Source organism: Oreochromis niloticus, linkage group LG11 (assembly GCF_001858045.2).
Source record: "Oreochromis niloticus isolate F11D_XX linkage group LG11, O_niloticus_UMD_NMBU, whole genome shotgun sequence".
Taxonomy (NCBI): Eukaryota; Metazoa; Chordata; class Actinopteri; order Cichliformes; family Cichlidae; genus Oreochromis; species Oreochromis niloticus.
In genome coordinates this window covers 10,145,504-10,172,666 of record NC_031976.2, presented here as the reverse complement: position 1 = coordinate 10,172,666, position 27,163 = coordinate 10,145,504, and the positions used below count along the sequence as shown (strand labels likewise).

At 38.9% G+C, this 27,163-nt stretch overlaps 3 protein-coding genes across 9 annotated transcripts; all 3 read left to right on the top strand.

Annotated features, from left to right (window-relative positions):
* Positions 1-1,414: 1,414 nt before the first annotated feature.
* On the top strand, positions 1,415-4,061 carry LOC109194551 (C-C chemokine receptor type 2-like). Its single transcript, XM_019364661.2, has 3 exons — positions 1,415-1,620; positions 2,412-2,564; positions 2,778-4,061. Exons 1-3 carry the CDS (start codon positions 1,614-1,616, stop codon positions 3,677-3,679), a joined length of 1,062 nt encoding a protein of 353 aa, XP_019220206.1. The 5' UTR covers positions 1,415-1,613; the 3' UTR covers positions 3,680-4,061.
* A 4,815-nt stretch (positions 4,062-8,876) lies between these two features.
* On the top strand, positions 8,877-17,257 carry LOC100700996 (C-C chemokine receptor type 2). 5 transcript variants are annotated; one of them, XM_013270387.3, is made up of 6 exons: positions 12,213-12,895; positions 13,158-13,372; positions 14,020-14,119; positions 14,973-15,130; positions 15,340-15,512; positions 16,205-17,257. In XM_013270387.3, the coding sequence occupies exons 4-6, from the start codon at positions 14,983-14,985 to the stop codon at positions 16,919-16,921; spliced, it is 1,038 nt and encodes a 345-aa protein (XP_013125841.1). In that variant the 5' UTR covers positions 12,213-12,895; positions 13,158-13,372; positions 14,020-14,119; positions 14,973-14,982; the 3' UTR covers positions 16,922-17,257. The 5 variants fall into 5 exon arrangements, with proteins under 5 accessions (XP_013125871.1, XP_025767208.1, XP_025767209.1 ...); XM_013270417.3 differs by lacking the exons at positions 14,973-15,130; positions 15,340-15,512; positions 16,205-17,257 and adding exons at positions 8,877-9,000; positions 10,993-11,148 and having other exon boundaries at positions 11,297-12,895; positions 14,020-14,125; XM_025911423.1 differs by lacking the exons at positions 14,973-15,130; positions 15,340-15,512; positions 16,205-17,257 and adding exons at positions 10,117-10,155; positions 10,993-11,148 and having other exon boundaries at positions 11,297-12,895; positions 14,020-14,125.
* A 128-nt stretch (positions 17,258-17,385) lies between these two features.
* Positions 17,386-25,882, top strand: ccr8.2 (chemokine (C-C motif) receptor 8.2). 3 transcript variants are annotated; one of them, XM_003443658.5, is made up of 3 exons: positions 17,386-17,999; positions 18,098-18,190; positions 23,496-25,882. In XM_003443658.5, exons 2-3 carry the CDS (start codon positions 18,162-18,164, stop codon positions 24,592-24,594), a joined length of 1,128 nt encoding a protein of 375 aa, XP_003443706.1. In that variant the 5' UTR covers positions 17,386-17,999; positions 18,098-18,161; the 3' UTR covers positions 24,595-25,882. The 3 variants fall into 3 exon arrangements, with proteins under 3 accessions (XP_003443706.1, XP_005450615.1, XP_025767207.1); XM_005450558.4 differs by lacking the exon at positions 17,386-17,999 and having other exon boundaries at positions 18,020-18,190; XM_025911422.1 differs by lacking the exons at positions 17,386-17,999; positions 18,098-18,190 and adding an exon at positions 19,227-21,896.
* Positions 25,883-27,163: the final 1,281 nt, after the last annotated feature.

The following is a 27,163-nucleotide window of genomic DNA, read 5'->3' as shown; positions in this document are numbered from 1 at the left end:
ACACTGGATCATATGAACAGCAAGAAAGTACATACAGAGAACAGCAAGACAACACATAGCAAAGCAAGCAAAGCAAAACCCCAGGGTGTACAGCCTTAAGTGCAGACAGTAGAGCAACACAGAGAGAAGAAGCACAAAGAAGCAGAAAAAAAGTCCTGGGGTGTCCTCTAGTCCCTAATATATAGGGACCAGTATAGGGACCAGTAAACCCGCCCCCTGCTGCTGAGTAACTTTCCCCTTGTCCTCCAGCCAAAAAGAGCAGCTGCACGGTCAGGTACCGGCTGAGGTCCTGGACAGGGGCCGGTCAGGACTCTGATTACCCTTTGCTTTGGCTTTTCACAATAGGTCACAACACAGTCAAATATTGCACATTAATCCTAATGATTAAATCTGACAACAAACAGTCAGCAAGTTGCATAATCTTATACTATAGATGTGAATAATACTTAACTACAGAGGTTACATCTTTAAGATGGTGATTCTCATTAACATTCCGGTGTGGGTTTATAGTGTGTGTGTGTGTGTGTGTGTGTGTGTGTGTGTGTTCCTGTCTAGCTATCTTTGTGAGGACTGAAATCTGCATTCTACTATACTTGTGAGAACCAACAGTCACTTGTGAGGACACACTCACCGGTCCTCACAAGTTTGAAGGTCTTTTTGAGGCTCAAAATGTGGTTTTAGTGTTCAGTATCTCTGTTACATTGTTACGGTTTTTAAGAGACATGTCTGGATTGTGTTGCATGAAACACGTCGAGTGTTGATTGGGTGGGTGGGGTGGAGAGTGAGTTATTCAGGAGAGCTCTCCCCGGCATTAACTGCCTTGTTACTGTAACACCTTAATAAACCATGGTGAGGCAAAACATCTTGTGCTTAAGAGTCTACGTGAAAGTTACTGCATATATATTCAGTGCAGGTAGATATAGAGTGTATATAGTTATATAAATATACATGTCATCCAAAAATCCACCACAGCCCTTTGCAACCCTTTCCTGTCACTCTTCACTATATCTATCAAAAAAAGGCCCAAAAAATATTATTTTTAAAACTAAAATGAATGTGCTTCCACCAAATCTACAGCAGCTGCACAATGCTATCACATCAACATGAACCCAAAATAACTGAGGAATGATGCAGCACCTGTTGAAGGTAAAAGTGGGTCCAACCCAGTCCTAGTGAGGCATAATGACTAAAGTCTCCTGTTAGTACACAGAGTATAATATGTAGCAGTGGTGTACAATAGTGAGTCCAAGAAGAAAAACAAATACAAATAGTAACATTAACAATAAAAAATAAACTTTCTGTCACTTTAGACAAAAACCAGCATTTTGTGAAAGTAGACATTTCTGTCACCATTTGCTGTGTTGTGCTTTCAACCATTTTCTGTCAGTCTAGATTTCAAGCAGACTCCTGATAAAGATCAGACTTGGGGACGTGCAGGAAACAACATCTTTTTTTTTCTCTTTCTGTTCTCATCATTAGCGGACTGCAGAACTTTTGATAGTTAGTTCATTTCTGCACACCCAAAGGGATCACATCAGTAAGCTGGGAAAGGGAGCCTTGTAGTGTAATTCCTGACTTGACCTGGTTGGAAGAGCCATCACTCAGATATCACAATGTCAGGTAATTATCTTTCAACATTAATCCACAATTTAGACTATTTAACGTGTCATGTTTTACAGAGTTCTTGGAAATTTACTTGAGTTGTGAAGTGTAATGTTTAAGGCTGCACGTGTTGTCACAGAGATCTAAAACCAAATGCTGTGACTGAAACTATGTCAGAGCTACTTCATGATTTCTAATTTCATCTTTAATCTAGAGATCTTATGTTTGCTGTTGTTAAATATGTTAAAACATACAAAATGTATTCACTCACTTAATACAACTTTTACAACTGCTGTTATCTCTGAAATCCTATGGTCACAATAATGGTGCAGGTTTAAATCATAGACAGTTTGAAGGAGATTTAACTCCTATTTTTTATTTTTTTAAAAAGAAGCATTTTATGGATTAATAATGTTCCCAAGAAGGGAGCACCAATGAGCACCAATAGGTGGCAAAATCACCCCCACTGTCAACTGCCTGGGGGGCCAAACCAGCAGACCTGAATGGATTATTATTTGTGGCACTCACAGCAAAGGAAAACCTCCTTTAAAACAGAAACATGTCATCACCAATAGGTTAGCAATTCAACTGGCACTTGATAAGGGTTGAAACGGCATTACGAAACCAAACCTAACACTTTGATGCAATGAGCATTCAAAAATAAATCAAGTTAACCTCCAACGGTAGCATGTGTTTACAGCAGTATAGAAGTCATTGATATACTGTTTTGCATCTTAATTGTCGTAGCCTGTGCTGAAATTAATAGAAATAATAATGTTAATAATAAATCTTTCTCTCTCTTTCTGTAGAAGAAAACACCATGAACTATGATTATTACCAAGATTACTTTGAAATTCCTAACCACACAGACTTTTCTCCTACCAACCTAAGTGATGTAAAAGACTTCAACAAAGTGTTTCTCACCACTCTCTACAGTTTGGTTTTCATCACGGGCTTCATAGGTAGGTGTGTCCTCTTGTGTATATGTTGTGGAGATTATGGATTGTTTCTACATACTGCACAGACCTCCTTTTCTGGGAATTTCCAACTTGCGAACTTTTACCTATGTATGAAAGTGTGTGTATGTGAGACACACAGATGAAACGGGAAAAAGAGAATGTTGTTCTACATGTAACAGTGTGACAGGTACACTTATTGCGTCTTTTCTCCCAAAGGTAATGGACTAGTGGTGTGTGTCCTGGTGAAGCACCGCAATCAGAGCAACCTGACAGACATCTGCCTCTTCAACCTGGCTCTCTCTGACCTCCTCTTCGTCTTCACGCTGCCTTTCTACTCTCACTATGCCAGGGTCGGCCAGTGGACTTTTGGAGACTTCATGTGCCGTTTGATCTCCTGCTCTCACCACATTGGCTTCTTTAGCAGCATCTTCTTCATGGTTGTCATGACGCTGGACCGCTACATGATCATCGTGCACGCTCACAGGGTTGCACGTTATCGCACAATGAGGGCAGCCATCATTCTGACCGTGCTCGTTTGGATGCTGAGCTTGTTTGTCTCTCTGCCAGATTTTATCTTCATAAAGGCAATAGAACAGGAATCCCAAGGAGTGCAGTGTTACTATCCTGAGGAGAGCAAAGTCTGGGAGCATTACAGCCTGTTCACCATAAATGTGCTGGGTCTCGTCATTCCCTTGCTGGTGATGGTAGGTTGCTACTCCAGGATCATCCCCACGCTGGTGAGCATGAGGACTGCAAAGAAGCATCGCATTGTCAAGCTGATCATCTGTATAGTGGTTGCATTTTTCTTACTCTGGGCTCCATATAACATTTCCCTTTTCCTGGAGTTTCTTCAGAAAAGACAAAAAATCTCCCAAAATAAAACCTGGGACAAAAATTTAAGGCTGTCAAAAACAGTGACTGAGGCCTTAGCTTACACTCACTGCTGTCTGAACCCCATCATTTATGCTTTTGTGGGAGAGAAGTTTATGAGACGAGCATTGCAGCTGCTGAAAAAGTTTGTGCCTTTTTACGGAAGATATTTGTCAGACAGCTCATTCAGGAGAAGCTCAGTTATGTCCAGGGGCTCTGAAGTCACCTCTGCTTCTTTGAAACTATAGAAGGTGGAGGGCAGTTGTAATTGTTTTTGGCATGAATGTTTCACCCTCAGACCATTCCATGTTTTTTCTGTTAGTTTTGTTTGTTTAGTCACTTTGCCAAATACCACCAGTGTTTTTCACCAGTGTCTCTCCTTTAAAGTTTGTCTGTACACCTTTAGATCCTGTGGATGTTGTTATGACCATAAGATTTCAGATGTCTTATAAACTGTGAAAAGTGGTTTATTGAAATGTATGGCATTCTGAAGTTGGGAATTTGACGTTAAACAAATTTTCCAGTGTTGATTTTTTTTCTCACTTTTTAAATATATATATATAATACACAGTGGTCTGACCTACTTTTACTACCTTTTACTTTTACATTGTAAATAAATTCTTATCGTTTGCCTTATGTTTTTTATGACACTTGTACCTGTACTTGCACTGTTCATGAATCAAGGCTGGCATCCACTCATCTTTTGTCCTGATTTTGTATCGTAATTTTCTTAAATCAAAACATTTTACAGCAGATTTTGAATTTACTCAAAATAAAAATCACATTGGGTTCTTAATTGTCCCTGTGACATCGGGGAAGTACATTGAAGAGCAGCTTGAAGTGGTCAGATTCATTCTATATGCTTTTATCTCAAGTTAAGCAAATTTCAGTTCCTAAAATATTTAACTGAGAAAATTCTGCATCCAATCATGAAAAGTGAAATGATCAAATTAATTTGTCCCAGAGTAATTGTTCACTATCATAAAAGCTTTGTCGTTACTGATGAGCTTCTGTTAACAGAGAATCAAATTATTTTCATTTGAATACATTTTCCCTTTCCTATTAAATCTAATGATCATGCACGAAGGGACAATTGTTAAAAATGTACACCAACAACTTTGTGTGAGAGAAATGAAGTTGCAGGGAAGCACAAGTACACATATTTGCATAAACTCACCTTATACTTTTAGCTTATCTTACCTTATACATTTCACTACAGCAAGAGAAAGACTTTTTATTTTTTATCCCGTGCAGTGACACAACACTGCAAGAGATAAACAGGTAACATAAGGCTAGGCCCGCTATCCTACCTAAGCCTGCCTCGGAAAATGAGCAAGAGACACACAGCTGAAGCCTTACTGGCTCGGACGTCGCGTCGTGTGTTGAGGAACCAGGACACACTGATGAGAAGTGGGCTACTGAAGTAACAAGGCATAAGTGGACAAGCACTGAGAATAGATGTTGGAATGCTACTACGCATTTAATGTGGAATGTGGAAGCAGCTACACGAAGACGATTTGGGATCTATGCATTTTCTGACACCCAATATATCGAGTAATGGCAAAATATCTGACAGCTGTGTTTAAACATCCTTAATTGGCAACTGCTATCACAACTAGAGATTGAGGAGTTAGAACACAAATGATACGGCAAGGGGTGCCAGCATGTCAGGTCAGGAGGGAGATATCATCACCCCACCCTCAAAGATTGGGCACCGAGGCCCAAGAACAATTAGTGCATTAAAGGCATTGAATACAAGAGCAGCTTACCTGAGAGATAGGCTCATAGCTAAGGTGGAAACCTGGACACTTCATGGTCGATTACCAAGACTACATTAAGTACGCCTGAAAGTCTGCTAAAAGTAGCATTTTGGACAATCCCTACTGCGACCATCACTGAAAACAAGCAGCTGAACGACACGATGGCAACAATGATCCTTGAGATGTTGGCTACAAGATGAACAGCCACATAGAGCATTGCTCTTTATGAAAAAGGAGATTAGAGGTAAACACAGCACAGAGGGAGGTTAGTCAATTATAAGAGTGGCTTATAAGTGTGGATGTACTAAGAAGTGCAACTAGCTGCCAATAGCTTAGACCTTAGCAGCTGCCAAGCAAGACACAAAGCATTGGCTAGCTGCTTGAAGAGGTACATCAGAGAGACAGAAGCCAGTAGAAAACCCAGATGTTCTCCACTGAACCATCGAAGATGCAATCCCAGTGGCACTTCACTCCATAAATGTTTGGTAGTGCAAATGAGTGAGCTGCTAATGGATGAGAGCTAGCCAGAACGGCTAACCAAAGGCTACAGACGGCCCTGATCCCCAAGAATCCCCAGAAAGGACTGGTTTCATACCTGCTTAAAATATATAATAACTCAAAAAACTGATGTACTATTAGCTTTCAGCATAAACTAGACATTCATGAATAAATAACAAAAACATATAGGCTATTTTAGTGTCAGTGTTTAGAAATCAAACCTGGAAGGCTGCTGCACCTGTCCCTTTAAACAAGAGGTTTGTGAGTAGCACAGAAGGACCCAACTGGAGTAACTTGTTCTGCACACAATATGACAAGTGACAAACACACTCTTTAGCTTCTGACTTTCTCTCTGAGCTGTAACCTTACTTTAAATGCATGCAATTTTTCAGTGCAGTCTCATTTTCACAGTTCTGTTGCTAATCTTGACAATCTGTCTATTTTGCATTGGTCAATTTGTGAAAAACACACAAAATATTAATAGGAGGAGGGATTTTGTATTTTTTATTGGTCAGAGTAATTTTTCATGTTGTTTTTGTTTTCATGTTAAAATCTCAAACAATTTTGTTGATTAAAGTAATGCACTTTATAAGAAGCTGAAGGTAATAGCTTTCTTTGAATCGTTTTTTCACTGTGATGCTAAAACCATGTGTTAGCAAGATAAAAATGTTTATCAAGAGGTCAGCTTAGGTGACAACCAGGCCCCTGAGAATGAGAAATGGTTTTAAATTGATGTGTTTTTGTTTCTTTGTTAGATAAGCAGCTTGTATTAAGCCATATACCAATAGCTGGCGCACGAAAGCAGGGCTTCAAAGTGTTGTCTGCAAAAACTGATCACTCAGAGATTATACCCCTGACAATCCGGTATGCACATTTGTCATAAATGAGTTGTGTGACTGATGCACAGAGTTGCTAGATCAAGACTAGCAGCCTTAAAATAGCAGCCTTTCCCTATCTGGATGATCTAGCATGCATCAAGATTTTAAATGGTGAATACTTTACAGTCAGTTTGATGTTGATGTACTTCTTTTTTACACTGACTTGCTCACAAGTTATCATGCATAAAAAACAGTTTGTCTTTTAAAAGATACTCTTGGCCTTTTTTAAATTATACCAATGATACATCAGTACAAAATGTAGTCATGGTGGAGTGTGGCGCCTGTTCTCAGTTGTTTTTGTGATTTTTAATTGAGGCTACATTATTAAAGCACTTGTATTTAAACTAGGTGGTGTTTATTTCTAAACTTGTTTATGTCTCTATCTGAAAAAAATATAGAATAAAATAAAACCTTTTTTTTTACATAACCAGGGACAACCAGCCCCATGATGGAGTTGTTTGTCACAAAGTGTCAGAGTGTGGTAATTACTTTTTGTTACAGTTAATTGAAAACATGCTAAGCAAACCCAATTTGAGCCAGCCCGAACCTTAAACTTCAACTTAATGAAGGAGTGTTTATTTAAGGATGTTTCAACGATCAACAATTTTAGCAGTACTAAAAAGTGTGCCAACATATGTTGGTCTATGCTGTAAATAAAGGCAGACAGTAGGAGAGAAGCAAACAGACATAAATTGCTAAGAGGAGGTAATATGTATGAAACAGCAAAGATTGGCACGAAAACACAGAAACACACTCACTACTATAATTCAGGCCTTTCTACATTCCAAGGTTGTCCCTCAGAATTATGTTTTCCCACATAGGTCTAAATGTGTGCATGTGATAATTATAGCTTGATAGCTACAATTAGCTCCACTAGACACTAACAGGATGTCCTGTTTGTGAAGTAATTATCTGAGGTAGTTCACTGGGTTTTCAGTTCTTGTGGTTATTTTTGGTTATATTATGAAATATTTTCATGGCTATAGTTGCTTTCAGAGATGCCCTTCTTTATATTTTACCAGAGTTGCTACGTTTTTGCTCAACACACCGGCCTCCAATCAAAAAAAAAAAAAAAAAGTGCTAATATTACCTCGGTGGACTGGTTACTTTGTGACTTCATACATTCAACCTTCACACATCTGTTTTCCAGTTCATGTTAAAACACCAGTTACACAAGCAAATTAACCTACTGAAGCAGTAGCAGGTTGTGTTTATGGTAAAATTACCATTTTTTTCTGTGGAGTTTGGTGGTTTTGACCAAAAGAGGACTTTAGTTCCTCTTCACACGAGCTGCACAGCAGATTAAGCTCCAAAAAGACTTTAAATTCAACTTAAAGTTAAAATGTTGGTGATTTTATTTACTGTACTCAGAATATTTTGCGGCTGACACCGACATGTTTGCAGTGAAGAGGAAGATCTGTGGTCTCTCACAAAGATCGATAGAGGGGGAGAAAGATTATTCTAACCTATCAGAAGATGCTATTCAAACACAACACGCTCTCAAGTATAAAATATCTGCACGTGTCAGGAGAGCTGCAGTTAAAGTTACGACGGTGACTGCATTCTGTGTGCCGCTGTAGCCGTCTCCTCACACAAAATGGCTTATAAACTCCAAACTGGAAATTTCTATCCACCTGCTAAAAAAATACGACAGTTCCAACAAGTTACACTACAGATTTTTGTGTATGTTTTCCTAGTATCAACCCGGAAAAGACATTGGAAATAAGACCCATTTTCTTATTATTTGAGGGTGGAATATTTGCTGTAGAGTAAAAATTGTGGGATTGTTTAAAGAATTTTTCTGTATCTCCCATTTTACTGGTTGATTAGTTCACTGTAGCCTTATCAATAGCTCAACTGGAAGGAATTTGGGAGATTTCTAAAAAAAAAATTAAGCAATACATTCATAAAAACTTGGGAAAAAAGTAAACAGAGTTATTTTAGCCATTTGATTTGGTGGAAGAACAGTGTCTCTATGACAACCAGTCTGAAAGGATATGGGTATTGAGGAATAACAACAAATAATAAAGAATTTAGATGATGGCAGCATATGTTGGGATGATTCGGTGTTTATAAAATCACATTATTAATAAACCCTTTAACGCTTTAAGCAAAGTCCAACAGTCATTTTCTGAAGCTGTTAATATGTGTCCACATGTCCTGTCGTTCTCTTTAAAGTTTTATTGCTGTTTGGATGCCAAGCTATATCTTTAACTACAGAATCCTGATAAGGATCTCAGTTTGGGCACATACACGAAACAACATGTGCACTTCTGTTTCTGTGGTCCTCATTATCGGACTGCAGACATCAAGACGGTTACTTCACCTCTGCATGTCTAGAGGCATCACGTCAGTAAAAGAGGGAAAAGCAGGCTTGAAGTGGAATTCCTGACTCTACCTGGAAGAGCCTTCACTGAGATATCGCCATGGAAGGTGAATATATTTTAACAGCAATTCAGTATCCGGTATTCGGTTGTCTTACTTTGAAAATTGTTTGCAAAAAGGTACAAATTCTATGCATTGTCACAATGTCATTAAAGTTCATCTTAAGGCTCTTGTATTTTCCTATCATTTAATGTCCTATCATTTAACTCAAATGAACTAAACAAGTTACAATAATTCAGGTTTAGGGCAGCACGGTGGCATGGTGGTTAGCACTGTTGCCGCACAGCAAGAAGGTCCTGAGTTCAATTCCACCATCAGGCCGGGGACTTTCTGTGTGGAGTTTGCGTGGGTTCTCTCCGGGTACTCCGGCTTCCTCCCACAGTCCAAAGACATGCAGTTTCAGGGGATAGGTTAATTGGATAATCCAAATTGTCACTAGGTGTGAATGTGAGCGTGAATGGTTGTCTGTCCCTGTGTGTTGGCCAGTGTTGGTCAAGTTACTTGAAAAAAGTAATCAGTTACTAATTACTGATTACTTCCCCCAAAAAGTAATCCCGTTACTTTACTGATTACTTATTTTCAAAAGTAATCAATTACTTAGTTACTTAGTTACTTTTTAAAAACACGATTTACAACCTGAATAGGTGATAAAGCGATAGATCTTTCAGCCCAATTCTACTTTTTCTGCATAATTCATCATACAAAATGTAATCAAATGGAAAAGTCTCTTTTTAAAACTTGTTTTATTAGTTTTAATCTTTTAACTTTATGCATCAAGCAAAAATTAAATTATATGCAACATTCTCTGACTGGAAGAAATTTGTTTAACATTTAAACCTATTTTCTGCACATTCCAGCACATAAAATAAAATATTTTTTTGTGTTTACACTCACTCTTTCAAATAGATGCAAGTAAAACACAGCAGAAAATAAATAAAATCAAAGACTAGCGGTCCTGTTGCTCTATTTTCACCTGTAAAGCAGGACTGGGGTAGGCGGAGGAGGTTTACCCTGGTGCAGGTGTGCCGCAGCGGTCAGTGGAAGAATCCGCGAGTTTCTCTGTGAATTTCACATTACGTCGTAGTACACTCGGTGCTTGCTTGGAAGTTTAGGGGTTTTTTCGCTGTAAAAAGAAGTTTTCTTCCCACGCACAACGGACACTAATGTTTTTGTCACTTTTTATGGAATCAAACTCAAAATAAGGTCAGTACTTCCACGCTTTAAACGCTGCATGCTACACTCTGTCCCGCACTCGATATATTATGATCTGCAGACAGCTGTTGTCACGAACGTCGCACTCGCTTACGTCACTGTCATGAGACGTTCTCGCAAAAAATCACGGTTTTAGTAACGCGGTAACGCAGCGTTCCTACGTGAAAGTAACGGTAATCTAATTACCGTTTTTGCAATAGTAATCCCTTACATTACTCGTTACTTGAAAAAAAGTAATCAGATTACAGTAACGCGTTACAAGTAACGCGTTACTGCCCATCTCTGGTGTTGGCCCTGCGACAGACTGTGGCGACCTGTCCAGGGTGTACCCTGCCTCTCGCCCTGTGGCGGCTGGGATAGGCTCCAGCGCCCCCCGCGACCCTGGAAAGGATAAGCGGAAGCGAATGGATGGATAGATAATTCAGGTTTAATTAACAGACTAAATCCTATTTTAGTGTAGCAGTGGCATCTTATGGATTGATGATGGTGTGAGATGAAGGGGTGTCAAACTTCCAAAATTATCCCTGTGTGGGAAAACAAACCCTTATTTATCAATTATCTCTGAGGAGCCAAAATGCCAGGTAACGACAGTTCAGTCAATGATTATCAGTGGTTTTCTCAGAAAAGGAAAAATCGCCCGATCAAGTACCCCTTGATCGGGCGACTACAACCAGCACTTTCTTCTCCTGTCCCACCCCCAACTGTCAGCAGCAGGTGTATACAGTAGCAGTTGTGTTTGTGTTTCCTAATAAATAGGCTCTAATCCTGATGCATGTGTGTTGTATCTTAATTGTTGACATTTTAAAAAGCTTTTCTCTCCCTTCGCAGGAGAGAACATCACAGAATACACCACAATGTATGATTACAGCCCTTTTTTTACTGACGATGGAAACTACTCTCCTATCATATACAGCGACGTAATGCACTTCATCAAAGTGTTTCTGGCCACTCTCTATAGTTTGGTTTTCATCCTGGGCTTCATAGGTAGGTGTGTCCTCTTGTGTGTATATTATGGGTATTGGATTGTATTTAAATGATGTATGAAAGTGTGTGTATGTAAGAGAAAAAGAGATAACGTTGTTCTACATGTAACAGTGTGACAGATACACTTATTGCGTCTTTTCTCCCAAAGGTAACGGACTAGTGGTGTGTGTCCTGGTGAAGCACCGCAATCAGAGCAACCTGACAGACATCTGCCTCTTCAACCTGGCTCTCTCTGACCTCCTCTTCGTCTTCACGCTGCCTTTCTACTCTCACTATGCCAGGGTCGGCCAGTGGACTTTTGGAGACTTCATGTGCCGTTTAGTCTCCGGCTCTCACCAGACTGGCTTCTTCAGCAGCATCTTCTTCATGGTTGTCATGACGCTGGACCGCTACATGATCATCTTGCACGCTCACAGGGTTGCACGTTATCGCACAAAGAGGGCAGCCATCATTCTGACCGTGCTCGTTTGGATGCTGAGCTTGTTTGTCTCTCTGCCAGATTTTATCTTCACACAGGAAACAGAAGAGTCCCAGAAGTTTGTTTGTGACTATCCCAAAGAGACCAAAGTCTGGGAGCATTACAACCTGTTCACCGCAAATGTGCTGGGTCTCGTGATTCCTTTGTTGGTGATGGTAGGTTGCTACTCCAGGATCATCCCCACACTGGTGAGCATGAGGACCTCAAAGAAGCACCGCATCGTCAAGCTGATCATCTGTATAGTGGTTGCATTTTTCTTGCTCTGGGCTCCGTATAACATTTCCCGTTTCTTGAAGTTTCTTCAGGAAAGAGGAAAAATCCCACATGATGAAACTTGGGAGAAAAATTTAATGAAATCAATAATTGTGACCCAGGCCTTAGCGTACGCTCACTGCTGTCTGAACCCCATCATATACGCTTTTGTGGGAGAGAAATTTATGAGACGAGCCTTGCAGCTGCTGAAAAAGTTTGTGCCTGGTTACAGCAGAGATGTGGCAGACAGGAGAAGCACAGTTATGTCCAGATCCACTGAAGTCACCTCCACTTATATCTATGGAGGTCAGTTGTAGCCACAGTACTCTTCACCAGTATCTTAGCTTCAAGGTCTGTCTGCACATGTTTAGACCATTTGAATGAATAGAACCTGTTAGCACTGCCATCTAAACTCTGTGTAATGCTATTCCTCTGTCTGCTCAGGCCTAATGAAACTTGCTGGTGTTGTAAACTGAACTTGTTTTTCACAGCAGCCTGTAACAGTTTGCTTTCTCCTTTTACATGTTTTTAATGAGCTGTGGAAAAAGTGTTTCATTCAAATGTATCACATTATGAAGATAATGTTTAGAAGCGTAATTTCCACATTTCACATCATAATGGAATTTGATATGTTTATGTGGAACAAACTTTCCAGTGTTGTCAGATCTTATTCTCTCACTTTTGTATATCTGTACATTATACAATGTGCTGTTTTTCATTCTAAACCAATTCTAAAATAAACTCTGCTTTTTCTGATGTTTGTACAAAACCTGTACTTTCATTTACATAGTTCAAATATATGCAATTTATCTTTCTTTTATGATTTCATGATTCCTTGTATTTGTAAGTACTCTGCAAATGGGGAGATCAAAGTCATTCATGTACTCATCTCTCATCTTGTTTTTGTGTAACTGTTTCCTTAGGACAATAAATGAGACAGCACATCTTGAAATTGAAATGAAAGTCATTGAGAATTCTTGTCAGATTCCAAAAGTACATTTGAGATATGTACATTTGGTAAGATATGTTAGGTAGTTTTATTTCAATTTATTTATGGTTGCAGCCACCACTCAGCACTAGCATGATTTATTTGAGGCATGAACTGTGAGTAAGTTCAAGTAAAGTTGTGCAAACTAAGCCCAGTCATTCCTGATGAGCTGAATTTAGTTTTTAGAAATCATATTATTAAGAGGTATATTTGAAAGGAATAAAAAGGAAACTCCTCATTTGAATATATTTTTCCCCTTTGTCTTTTCCCGCCTCATGTTAACGCATAAAGGGACATTTCTGAGAAAACCGCACCAACACCTCTTTGCAGGTTTAAAGCAATGCGGAGGAAACAGCAAAACCCAGAGTTCACGTTACCAGAAATGAGCTCCGCTGCAGGATTTGACACAAAAAGCAAGCAATGCATATTGGCAGGATGACATGTAAGCTTGGGGCGCAGCACAAGAACATACACATTCAGGAGCAGTGATTTTGGCCAAAAATGTGGTAAGTATGTTCAAATTTTTGATTTCTAAACATTTAGTTTCAACTTACTAGACTTACTTCAGCTCATTCACCTCCTACACCCTTTAACCCACTGTGTAGTTGAGGAATATGCGTGTGTGTGTGTGTGTGTGTGTCAGCGCGTAAACACTGTCACCCACAGGAAGTGAGGGTCGGCATGGGTAACAAGTCAGGTGGTTGTGCATCTGTTTATAGTGAAAGGAAAAATGTTTGACATGCGGTTTGAATAGATCACATCAATTTGATTATGGTCACGCCGGCAGGAAGTTTTGAGATGTCTATGGATGTATAAGCATTCATCTACATTCATTCTTTATATTTAGCCTGTACTTGAAACACTGTTTAAATTTGAAAACAGAAGTTAACCTTCTGGGTGGTTTTTCAAATAAGCCTCTCTTACATGACTCACTAAATGATGATTCTATCAAAAATATTTTACTTAAAGGGCAGGAAAGTCCAGTCCACTCTTTCAATTCCCTGTTTGAACTAATTTTTCCCTTTTGAAGAATTTATCATCACTTTAAAATGTTCATTTGATGAGCAAACTGTTCACTCATCATGCTTGTGGGGAATAGAGAGTCTAATAAAGAGAAGAAATAAACAACATACTCCTTTTCTGTTTCTTGAAGACTGGCTTTAAAGACTTCTGATAGCTAAACTATGGAGGAAATTCTTATGTGACTTTCCACAAGAAAAATTAAATCAGGAGCCAAAAGGTGCCATCATAAAGTAAGTAAGCATTTTCTTTACACATACATACATATTTATATTCAAAATATTCAGGTGCTTTGGCTTTAAAATAGAATGAGAACAGACTCAAGTTAGTGTTTGGTAAGTAATTCAGTAACTACCACAAATGGCTTGTAGACATGTTCTGGTATAATATGGCACAAAAAACATAATCTTATAATCATCATAGATGGATGTAAATGTGCCTCTTTACATTGTCTGTGATATCTGTTAAACAGCGGGGTGACTGAAGAGTGCGTGGCACTGAGGAAAGGGAACAAAGGAGGCATTTGAGGACAAAAACTGAATAGCGGAAGTTTTATGTCTATTGGGCATTTCTCTCTATCTGTATTGTCACTTTTTAATGTTCTGATGTGCTGAAGAAAAAGGAGGAAAACACTGGAACACTTCATATGTGTGCATGTATGTCAGAGACTCACCCAAAACAATCCAGAACTGGGTTTGAAACTGAAAACATGAGCTGTACATGAGCTGGTCCAGCTGCTTGAGTGGTTTGGCTGGTGCTTTTTAAAGTACTGAGCTGCACCTTTTTTAACACCAGATGAACTACTTTTATTTGATTTCCCAACAAGCTGATTTAACAGATTTAGTATGGTTGGTGTATGCTATATAGTAACAACGGGTAGCCTCCATGTTGTTATTACTTGTGTATTGTTTACATCATTTAAATAACTTGAGATGAATACATTGAGAATAGTTCAGGTAATTGTTTTTTTTCCTTTTTTCTCTTTACGTCAAAGATCACAGTAGCTTTTACACGTGACGGTGACATTCTCACCTTTTTACACGACTGTTGTGCTCTATTGACCAAATTTCCTTTTCTGTCTCACAGCTCTACCACCATGTCATATAACGAGACCCTTAACTACTCAGACACTTATGACTATGATTACAATTATACCTGCGATCAGGATGCAAGTTCAGATTTCTACATTGGATCCATGGTCTTAACAGTGCTTTGCTATGTGCTGTTTTGTGTTGGCATTCTAGGTATGTTTCTTACTATTTTTCCATACCAATTCTATGTAACACAGCATTTATAAGGCTTTTCGAATACACAGACATAGCTTGTACGATAGCCCAGGACTCAACACTGTATACTGAAGCACAGAACACATAACTCATCAATAAAGTTCATGCATGCATCAGACTTTCACATACGTTCTGTTCTAAGATTAATATCTGAATTTATTTCACAGGAAACAGCACTGTCCTGTGGGTCCTCCTGCGGCATGTTAAGCTCAGAACTATGACTGATGTATGTCTTCTCAACCTGACTCTGTCTGACCTCTTAGTGGCTGTATCACTGCCCCTCTGGGCCTACAGTTCCCAGAACCTCGGCTTATGCAAAATAAAAACAGGAGTTTATCAGGTAGTTATTTTCTTTCTTACTTTCTTTCTCTAAATGGAAAACCTCATGTGTACCATAACACATGGAATGCATATTCATTATTGGAACAACTGAAGCACTTCAACTTTCATGATTAACAAGTCGATACCGTGCCTTCTTCAGAGCCAAGACTGCGGTTCATGAGATTTAAAAAACAGATAATCTGGATTCTGTTGAATTTGAAGTGTTGTAACTATGACTGACGAACTGCAACTTCCTCATGGCTTTGCCATGTTGCTGGCTCTTCAGAAAAAAAGAGATGATTATTCGTAGGCTGATCAAAATCAATTGAATCATATGTACTACCAAAAAGTAAAGTTTATTTATAAACTAAGTAATCTGAATGGGCTCTTTTGTCAAGATGACATTTTTTTTATGTTGTGTTTTTTTAATCAGTGAATGTTTAACTGGTTTACTCACATTAATTACTTCATGCTTTTTCATGTAACTAAGTTAAAAGAAATGATTTCTGTTTTCTGAATGCAAAATTCACAAACAATTACACCTGTTTAGTTGTTCGATGCTCTAAAGCTCAGGTGATGTGTGAAGCAACTGCTGGGTAATGTCAGATTTGTGAAGAACCTCACTGACGCATTTAAAGCCTCATCAAAGGTTTCCTCATGTCATGTTACATCCTGTTCTAATTTAACTTCCTCTCTTCTTCCACCCAACAGTTAGGCTTCTACAGTGGGACCTTGTTCGTGACCTTCATGAGCGTGGACCGCTACCTGGCCATCGTCCATGCGGTGGCAGCCATTCGAGCCCGGACACGTCGCTACGGCATCACAGCCAGCATCATTATTTGGGCGATATCTGTCACTATGGCAACCCCTCGGGTTGTATTTGCCTCCTTGGAGTCTATTGATAACACCTCAGAGTGCCAGCCCATCTATCCAGAAGCAACTGAGCATTTCTGGAAGTTGCAGCGCAACTTCAGCGAGAACACAGTGGGCCTTTTTCTGTGCCTTCCCATCATGATTTTCTGCTATGTGAAAATCCTCATTGTGCTGTCAAAGTCCAGGAACTCCAATAGGAACAAGGCTGTGAAGCTGATTTTCATCATAGTGTGTGTGTTTGTGGTGTGCTGGGTTCCCTATAATGTTACAGTTTTTTTCAAAACACTGGAGGAGTTTGAAATAAGCCTGGGACCCGACCCCTGTGTGAGTTCAAAAACCCTCAACACTGCCATGAGCATTGCCGAGATTATCGCGCTGTCCCACTGCTGTGTAAATCCAGTGATCTACGCATTTGTAGGAGAGAAGTTTAGGAAGTCATTGAACAAGGTGATGGTTAAATACCTTGGCTGGAGTTACCAAAGCAGTGGTCCTTACAGCCACAGGGATACCACAGACAAAGAAACCTCCAACACACCTGTGAGATCAGAGTATTAAAAATGGGTCATGTGCTTTGCTGATGGGTGTAACTGTTTCTGCAGCACTGGATTTTTTTTTTTTTTGAAACTGAGAGACTACAAAGATCACAAATTACATGTGTGTGTGTGTGTGTGCGCGTGTGTGTGTGTGTGTGTGTGTGTGTGTGTGTGCGTGTGTGTGTGTGTGTGTGTGTGTGTGTGAGCGCACGTGTGTGTGAATACATCTGTGGTTAGTACTTCTGAGTGGTGTAAAACAATTCTCCAAACCAATTTGCAGTTACAATCATTTATTTTTGAAAGTGCTTAAAACAAAACACATGCATCAAAACATAAATGTCATGTTTATTCACAGTTTGTAAGACAATGTTATTTTTGAAAAAATAAAATTATTGAACAAAAAAAAAAACCCTTTTGTCATTCTTCTTTCCTTTTACAGTGAGAGGAAAAAAGTCTCTGAAGTGTGTTAAAGGGTGTTGCCAACAATGTGTTTGCAGGGTAAGATAGATGCATAGCAGCACTTTTTGATGGAAGTGGCAAAACCACTTTCACTGGTGTAATTCCTGTCAGAGGGTTATTATTTTTTGAAAAGAAGTGCACAGATCTGAGTTCATGTGTCATCTAACAACAACATATCTGAGTAACACAAGGCATTGTTGGGGCCTACGAGGTGAATTTAAATGATGCACAACAATATTAAGATCTAGTAAACACACAAGTCACACACAAGGTTTCCTCTTTAGAGTTTAGTCAGAAGTCTACCCCTAACTCAAAGAAAGAAAGACATTTAGCAGACACGATGCTATTCTGAAACTATTGTCTGTACAGGGTGCACTGTTGGCTGTGTCGGTAGTATCACTTCTGTCATGCAAAAAAAAACAAAAAACCCACACGCAAGCCTCCAGCTGTGTGCGCCTGCAGGTCTGGTCAGAGTCACCTTGCATATTTAAAAGTTTGCATATATGGACTTGTGGTTCTATAGCTGCACAGACTGTGGGCTTTCGCAGTGCGTGTTTCGAAAACAGTCTCAGGAAACAATTAAACCATACATCTCACATCGGAACCCGCAAGCCCACCCAGTTACCTTGGTTTTGAGGAAGGTTGTACTTTTTAAAAAAAGCGACACCTTCAATTTTTTTCATGTGTGTGCAAACCATTTCTCATTTAATGTGTGTGCAAACCATTTCTCTCTTCACAGATCTTAATGCAAAGTGGATAACTTCTTTGATTAGGCAAGCCATCTCACTATCCTGCGATCCACAATGAATTCCACCATCAGCACCATGGAAAGGTAAAAATATTTTTCCCACTTTACATGCAGAATGATTTAGGCTAACATGTCAGCAGTATTGCTGCACGCCTTTACAGTTCTGTAAGTGGGAAGAAAACAATGACGCACACTTATTTATCTTCAGCCTGTAACAATTGAAACGGTTTTTTTTCTTTAATGGAAAGCGTCTATACTCATATCTAAATGGACAAAAGTATAAAGTAAAAAGAGGAAGGTCAGTCTGATGACTGTCATTTCTCACTACATGTTTAATTATAATGCAATTACTGTCTCAAAATGTTTTGGATTTAGCTCATGGATCCATGAATTATCTTAGACGCAAGATCGTTATCAGTTCATCTTTTCCTGTTGTGGTATAGTGCAATATGAGTGAAGAATGGTGAACTGGGGCACAGTGAGGAATGTGTTATCTATGCATTATTTAATTAATGACAGTAATGCTGCCTATTTTTCTTTTTTTCTTTTCGTAAGTGATAATAGAGACAAACAACAAGGTGCATTTTCTGTATCTGTCTATCCGCTGACAGTGACAGGGCATTTTCTCTTTTGCATGTGTTAAATTTAGGTCAGTGGGAGAGGAAATTACATCCTCATCTGATTTGTAACACTTTTGAATATAAAATGCAATATGCTTTGATAATATCCAAGTTATCCAAGTAGTTTTCTACTTTTTTGCCTTGTTTTATTTATTTGTCTTTTTGTGTGTTTTTTAAATTAATGTAACGTGTTTAAAAAAACCTGTTCTTAATTCTTGAAAAACAGTAGTAGCTTTCATCAATCATCATTTCCCATATGGAAAAGATATATATAAATCTTATAAAGTTTGCATCTGTCCTGTGTGAAACTTGTATGAAAAGCATACAAGAGTGAAAACGGATATAAGATCCCTTGAAAAATTATATAAATGAAACTTGCATGTTTTGGATACTTACTGAAACAATTAAAGGAAAGTGGCCACTTTCATGAGTAAATCATATAAGCCTTATATGATTCACTATATGAAGTAAGCCAAATCTGTTTTTTTTTATTTCTTTTCCATATGAGTTAGACTGACGCTAATCACAAAACATTTTAAATAAAGCGTGACGCACTAACTGCAAAGTTCTCACAATTCAAGAGTTATTTTTTCAGTCTTAAGTATATAAACCACCTACAGTGGAAATTTCTTCTTCTGTGGCCAGCATGCAGGATTTTTAATCTTTAGTCAATTTACAGCTATGTAGTGGTAAAAAAACAGCAGTTATTCTCTTTACGGAGAATAATTGCTTCCTTTGGCTTCCCTTTTTTAATAGTTTTATGTTTAAAGTGACCTTGAGTTCCTTGAAAGATATCATATAAAGCTAAGCTATTATTATTATTACTATTATTATTATCAGTATTATAATATTGTGTAAACAAGCTGCTGATACTGCCTGCTGACTGATGCACACAAATCCTATGCCAACTCAGGTTCTGTTAGAAATCATGAAATAATCAACTTTAGCGAGATATTCTCCTTTAACATTGCTTTTCATAGATTTATTGATTGATTGATTTGTTCTATTTTTTTTTTGCATGCAGCTGTGAAAATGTGTTAAAGCCACATCACTGAAGAAGCTACAACAGTCAGTGTGCTGCTGTAACAGATTGTTTATTAGATTAAATTTACCAAAATTTCTATCAAAAGAGGAAAGGTAGAGGGAAGAGATGACAAAACCACTGCTGGGGAAGCCTACCACAAACTGATGCAGCGCACTGATTCTAATGCACCTGTGTGAAATGTAATAAACCAAAAGTGCTGTGAAGTTAAAAGGGCATACAAGAAAGAAATCTGTCGCCACAAACCATAACAGGAGCAAATGTGGGTCACCCTCCCCTCAATACATGGAATGACCACAAGCATGAAAATCATCAACAACTAGAAGCAAAGAGATCTTTAAAAATGCTGCAAGTATGTAAAACTTATTTATATATGTAACCAGTCACGAAGTAATTTCATATTATTTCATAATGAAGCAGTTAAAGACTAAAGAGCATTAGATCGATTGGTAAAATAATCCCCAAATTAACAGCAATTAACAGAATTAGTTCCGAGTGCGCACAGAGGAGATTTGAGTTCGCCGTGTAGTGTTTTTCCCCCAATCCTCTGAACAACCTTGCTTCAATTCATTGAGATATTCAGGAGTTTGTTCATGCACAGCTCTCTTAAGGGCCAGCCACAGCATTTCAATCAGCCTAAAGTCTGGACTTTGGCTCATTGCACCATGTTGATCCTCTTCTTTTTCAGCCATTCTTTTGTGTCACTGTCATCAATGAACAAACTAGGCCAGGCTTAAGCTGTCAGACAGGTGGCATTTGACATTTGATTCTAGAGTATTTTGGTATACACAAGAGAGCATGGTTGACTTAATGATTGCAAGGTGCACAGATCCTGTGGCTGCAAAAAACCCCTATATCCTCGCCTTTCCTCACCTTCGTGTTTGACACTTGGTATGTGGTTTTTGTACTGACATGCTGTGCTTGGTTTTCACTGAAGGTAGACAATGTTTGGCTTCATGGCCAATCATCTCCACTTTGGATATCTACTTTATCAGATTATTCATGTGATGTTAATTTCTACTTCTGCACCAGACACAAAAAATGTGCCTTATACTTTATCCCATTTGTTTGAACACTTTTGTTACTTATATTTTTGCAGATCCACTGATATACAAAGAAGTTGCCTAATAAATGTAATTCAAAAATATGATCTATATGCAGACTTCACGTCAAGAATTGGCCCAATAAAGCCCCTGTGCCCCCCTCAGCTGAATTCTATGGATATATGTCAACTATAAGTTACACTGATTTATACAGATAAATGAACTTGCAAATAAGCTTGCAAGCTGGGTTTAATTATTAGGTTAACAGCAGTATAGAATCATTAACATTTGGTTAACCACAAATACTTCTGCTGCAATCGAGGTAAGCAGCATGCCTGTGAGGGACAGCGGTGAGAGGTAACCCTCATTTATATTTGAAACTAAAATCAGGTCACCCATCAGACAATTTTAAAGCACAACCCTACTCAAAAACTTCAAAACAAATAGAACTGTGTTGAAAATAATTGCGTGCTCACAGTCAGCTGTCCCACTGTGTGTGGCGGTGCGTTTGCTTTCAAACACATGTATTTTTCCACTTTTGTATCTGTGGCTACATTCCTCTATGACATTATTATGGAGTGGTTGCAATTGTGCATGTGTGAGTGCAATCACATTTTGTATTCTAATTCATGTAATAGCAAAGTGACTTGAGCCAAATTCCCCCCATCAAAGCTGTTTGCCCATCCAGTTCACACGGCCTGGTGCTGAGCCTGTCCCTGTGTGCATATACTTATACGCACATTTAATTTGCCCAGATTTAACTCCGTTTAAGATCTAATATTTGAGTTATGTATCAAAATTGCATAGAACATTTACATGCAATTAAATGATTAAACGAATTTACATCCTTTTACCATATAAGTAGGGCTGATTTTTGCTAACGAGTGAAAACTAGAGATTTATTTCACTCCTTTACAGTAGAGTTAAAATACAGTATCCCCACCCCTGCCACTTTAAGGAGGTAGGACGGATTTTCAGTTCTTTGGCTTCTTTCTTTCTTTTTTAAAGCAGCTGATCATGGACGAGACCACTGAAACTGACATTACTTTCAGTCTGAATCTTACTGAATCTTCACTTTTCCAAGGGTAAGATTGGCTCTAACAAACATCTATCGGCATTTTCTTCATTTATTGCTCACCATGAGACTATTTTAAGCTTTTAATATCATTACTATCCTTTCCCCCGCCCCGTCTTTTTGAATCTTTGTGGTTTTCACGTTCCTTTCACTTTTCCTTCCAGGCGACGCATTCCCAGTCATTGTTTTAGCGTTGGCCTGCATTTGGACAGTTTGTGTTACTTTCTCATGAACTGTGGGCGATTCAAAATCTTCAAGCACTTCGTCATTTGTCTCCAAATACTTGTAATTTGCTCGCTTGTAAACAATCGCCAGCTGTTTGTTTTCACAGTTGCTGGCCGCCTGCTCTTACTTCCAAACACAGCAGCAGCAGTCACAGACGGTCTGTCTCGTAGGAAGTTCAAAAAAAAAAAAAAAAAGCCTGATAAAGCTTACCTCGCTGCCACGTGAGCTCGTGCAGTGGTTCTCTTACTTTGCTACAGTTCTTATCTGCACCAAAACAACCGTGCTGCTTCACTAACCGCTTATTTTATTTACAACCGCAGCACTTCATAATAAAATTTACCTTCCTGCTGAGCTGTAACGAAATTCAACTGAAGTAAATAAACAGAGTGTTATGAATATTCTTCAGAATATATATATATCATAAAATAAATGTTAATTGTACTTACAGATTGAAAAACTGTGGTCACACAGGCCTTCATGATGCTCATTCTGTGTCCGATTGCCTGTGCTGAAAAGTGCCAGGAGGCATTTTAAGATGGTTGCGAAACCTGATGAACGCATTGGGAAACTATTAGATAGAAGGACTTTGGCTGGCTTACACCATCTTATAAATTGATTAAATTCAGTTAAATTCATTTTTTGTGTAGGTCCAAATCGCAACAAGGTGCCTCGAGGTGTTTTATTTTGTAAGGTAAAGCTTCTACAATAAACGCATAACAAGAAAAATTATCAAATGTAATCTTAGTTTCATCATTGTATATGTTGGTTTTGCACTATACTCTCATTTAGTTAAAATGTTGCTATTAATTAATGATTGTATTCTGTGTCACAGCTGTGGTACTGCTATTCAGATGATTCAGATGAAAGTATCTATCGGCACTATCACACACAAACGTTCTCAGCAGCTTCACTTTAAATGCATCATTTCATTTAAAGTGAAGAAAATCTCCTCAGTGCTCCTGTTAATCAACTTTTACCTGAGCAGCTGACAACTAAACAACTACCAGTCTTTATCGATGCTTTGATTTTGCTGATCCCAGTATTCTGATAAATAAGCTGCTTTATATAATTGTTTCTGTTTAGACTTCCAACATTGTGAACAGCTTTGGCCAAGGTCAGACATAGTACCAAAACCGCTGATCATGTGAGCGACTGGTTTTGAAAGTTCCTCATGCCAGTCCTGAAAATGAAGAAATGCTTTCCGATACTGTTTGAATGAGCTGCCACACAGTTTGAAGCCTGCAGATCATCATTGAGTTAAACTGTTTAAAAAGGTGTTGTTTTATATAGATGCATACTTTAATCTGTCACAAGGTAATTGAAAGTGAGTAAGTCATAATAAGTAAATCTAATCATTTCTTTTTGTGCCTCTGTTTCTTTCCAGCTTCATCACACCACTTGCTACTCAAAGTAGTAGTGAATATACTCCTGACTATACTACTGAAAATACTACTGATTATTATGATTATTTTGATTTGACGGGCTATGAACCATGTGTATATAAGCGACACGGAGCAACTTTTCTTCCTGCCATCTACATCATTTTCTTCCTGCTGGGCCTTCTGGGTAACTCTCTGGTCTTCTGGGTCATTACTTGTGGAGCACGACTCCGCACCATGACCGACGTGTGCTTGTTAAACTTGGCCATCGCTGACCTCCTTTTGGTGTGTTCCCTGCCCTTCCTAGCCCACCAAGCCAAGGACGAGTGGGTGTTTGGGGATGCTATGTGCAAAATAGTCTTGGGCATTTATCATATCGTCTTTTACTGTGGGATCTTTTTTATCAGTCTAATGAGCATTGATCGGTACTTGGCTATAGTGCATGCTGTTTGTGCTATGAAAGCACGTACACGCTCCTTTGGAATGATTGCAGCTGCTATTACATGGGGAGCGGGATTTCTGGCTTCCTTTCCTGACCTGATCTTCCTCAAAGAGCAAAGAAATGTGTCGGGACAGTACACTTGCTATCCTGGTTTTCCAAAAGAGGATTCCACTCCTCACTTCTGGAAGCTCGTTAGCATCTTTAAAATGAACATTATAGGTCTGCTCATCCCGATCATCATTCTGGTTTTCTGCTACTCACAGATCATCTGGAGGTTACAGAACAGCCAGTCATCCAAGAAACTAGCTATCCGCCTTGTTGTCATAGTGGTAGCTATTTTCTTCTGTTGCTGGATTCCCTACAACGTTACATCATTTTTCCATGCACTGGAGCTACATGGGTGGAATTTTGGATGTGCGGGCAGCCAAGCCATCAGACTGTCTTTACAAATCACAGAGGCCATTGCTTACTCTCACAGTTGCCTCAACCCCATCCTGTATGTGTTTGTCGGGGAGAAGTTCAGGAGGCACCTGTTGCGGATGATAAACAGATCTCCCTGCAGACTGTGCCAGCTGGTCAAGGTCTTCATACCACAGGACAGAATTTCCGCATCAGTCTACTCACAAACTACCAGCGTGGATGAGAGGAGCACTGCTATGTAGTGAACTGGGACAGTTGGGGGATGTGCTTCTTTTTATTTTTTCATGTCCAGTAAAAATAGATCACTGTGGCTTATTGTCACTTCTAGAGTGTTAAGGTTTGGCACTTGTGAATGTATGCATGTGACTGTATATTAATATAATGTACCACAGATATGTATTTTTTACTCTGTTTTTGTACTTCTATGAGTTATGACCAAAATGTATGCAATTCCATTATAAATCTGATTTTGAATACTTTGTTGTATCTTCACCTGGGACAATGAGTCACAGTTAGACTTGTTGCAGTTTGTTTTGCCGCTGGCTCTTTACTTAGCACGAAACTGTGTCAACTACAACATCTGTCAGCAGCTGCGGCAACGTCATCCAGTTTAAGTGGGGAAACGCACCACCATGAAAAGTTACATGTCATAGTAGCCTACATTTTTATCCAAACACGATGACCCCCCTCACAGATGTACCCGTTGCATCAGTCTGCACACAGGAAATCGTGTTCAGTGCAACTTTGCAGATTCAGCAGTGTAGGTTGCCTAGCATCATTAGCAGAAGATTTGCACTTTACCCAACACAGAGAAAACCACAACCTGAAAGAGGAAGCATGTAACCAAGCTGTTAGTTTAACCTTTGCAGTCTTTGTGCACATCCGAGGCGTTTGTTGTCAAGTGACTTCATAGTTCTCGTGATATTAATCAGGATTACAAGAAAGAAGTCCCTTTTTACAAGAGTTTATTGATGGGCATGCAGACGGTTCCTCTTTCAGCTTCTTTGCTTCAATGCCGGGAGGGATGACAAATTACAGGAAAAATCACAAAAACTCCAGGCTGCATTTTACTGACATAGTTTGGATCCCCTTAGAGAAGGGTAGCTCTGAATCATTACAAAGTTTTTCTCATATGAATTGATATTATTATATTATTACCCCCCCCCCACCCCCACCCACACACCCACCACCCCACACACCCACCCTCACCCACCTTTCCAGGAAAACAGCTATAATGAGTCACTGAATTGTCTGATAAAACTTGGTTCTATCTTTTCACCTATAATTCCGCTGATGTTTTTTTTTTCCTCTTTGCTTCAGTTTCCAGTTTTTTAAGGTTTTTGTAACATAAACGTTTCTGGTTTCTGTCAAATGGGTGCAGTCGTTGGGGCCACAAGAATTACGATTCGGTTTTGGGGGTAATTTAAATGTTTGATCAGTTTTTTTGTTGTATTTTCTCATGTCTGTTTAAAAAAGGTGTTTGTAATCAGCTGACAATACAGAATAAAGGTGTTATATTTCTATGGTAAATGCGGCATCCCTGTGACACGAATGAGTGTGTATGGTGAAAAGGTGTGACAGATCCAATCTAACCGCAGTTGCCTCTCTTCACTATTTTTACCTTTTGCTTTAAGTACTTCCACAAAATAAGGAGTATCTGCACTGACTAACAAGCCAACTTTGATATGTATGTTACTGTAGAGAGGTGTTACTGTTCTGTAATAAACTGTACTATTCTTCTGGTTTCAGTCAGTGAAACTATTTGCTTCACAATTTTCATCTGATAAATTAGCCACACACTTCTTGTAACTTCCTGGCATTATCATTTTCTTTCTTTGATTTATATAATAAATTTTACTATATTTTGAAAAGAAGCACGCAGCTACCTGTCATATACCTTTTTTTTTTATCTAAAAAAAAAATCCCCCTGGATTTTTTGCGCATTACACCATTGTCTATGTGGAGAGATGTCAGCTAAAACAGTTATTTCTGTTAGTGGAGCAATGAGTACATCCTTGGGAAACCCAGTTATATGGAGTCTTGAGGAAAACCACATCCATGCAGTATGACTGCAAACAATAAAGTGACAGAATACGCCCATCCTTAATAACACAATCTGCTTCTGTTTTTTTTTTTTTTAAAGAGCTTGCTCTTAAACTACTGAGAACACAGTGTACTGAGGAAGTGGAAACCCTAAACTGAGAGGAGGGGCAGGCTTGACCCTGTCTATAGATGTAGATGGATGATTACTGCTTCCTCAGAAAGTGTTAGGTGAAACCTGCCTTATTTAGACCGCTGACATTTAGTATCTGGTGTTTAAGTCACAAAACAATGGATTTCTTAAGATGCTCAAAACAATGGTGAGCATCATCATCATCATCATCAACATGTAGATTTCAAATGAAAAAAATCCAGCCCAGGAAGAGAACATCTGATGCAAAAAGAGGTCTCAAAAGCTCCAAAATTTCATCACAGGATCTGCAGGAGACTGCGTGCAGCTATGTCAAAGTGAACCTGTTTACTTTCAGAAAGCACAAATTTGATCTGAATCAAAAGCGTACCAGGGAGAAACATTTGCTGTGCAAAAAGACGATTAAAAGAAAACTGCTTTTTGTCAGTGAAGATACTGGCACAAACTGGGGCTTTTTGTTCTGGATGCATGAATCCATAATTGTAGTTACTGACCTTCCTGAAGACCTTTAAACACTTTGAGGTGTATCTACCATCTGGAAGAGCCCCTGTAAAACAAACCATATATACTCTGATCTAACTAAACAGGAGTGTAAGGAGTTAATGGATGTTACAGCATCC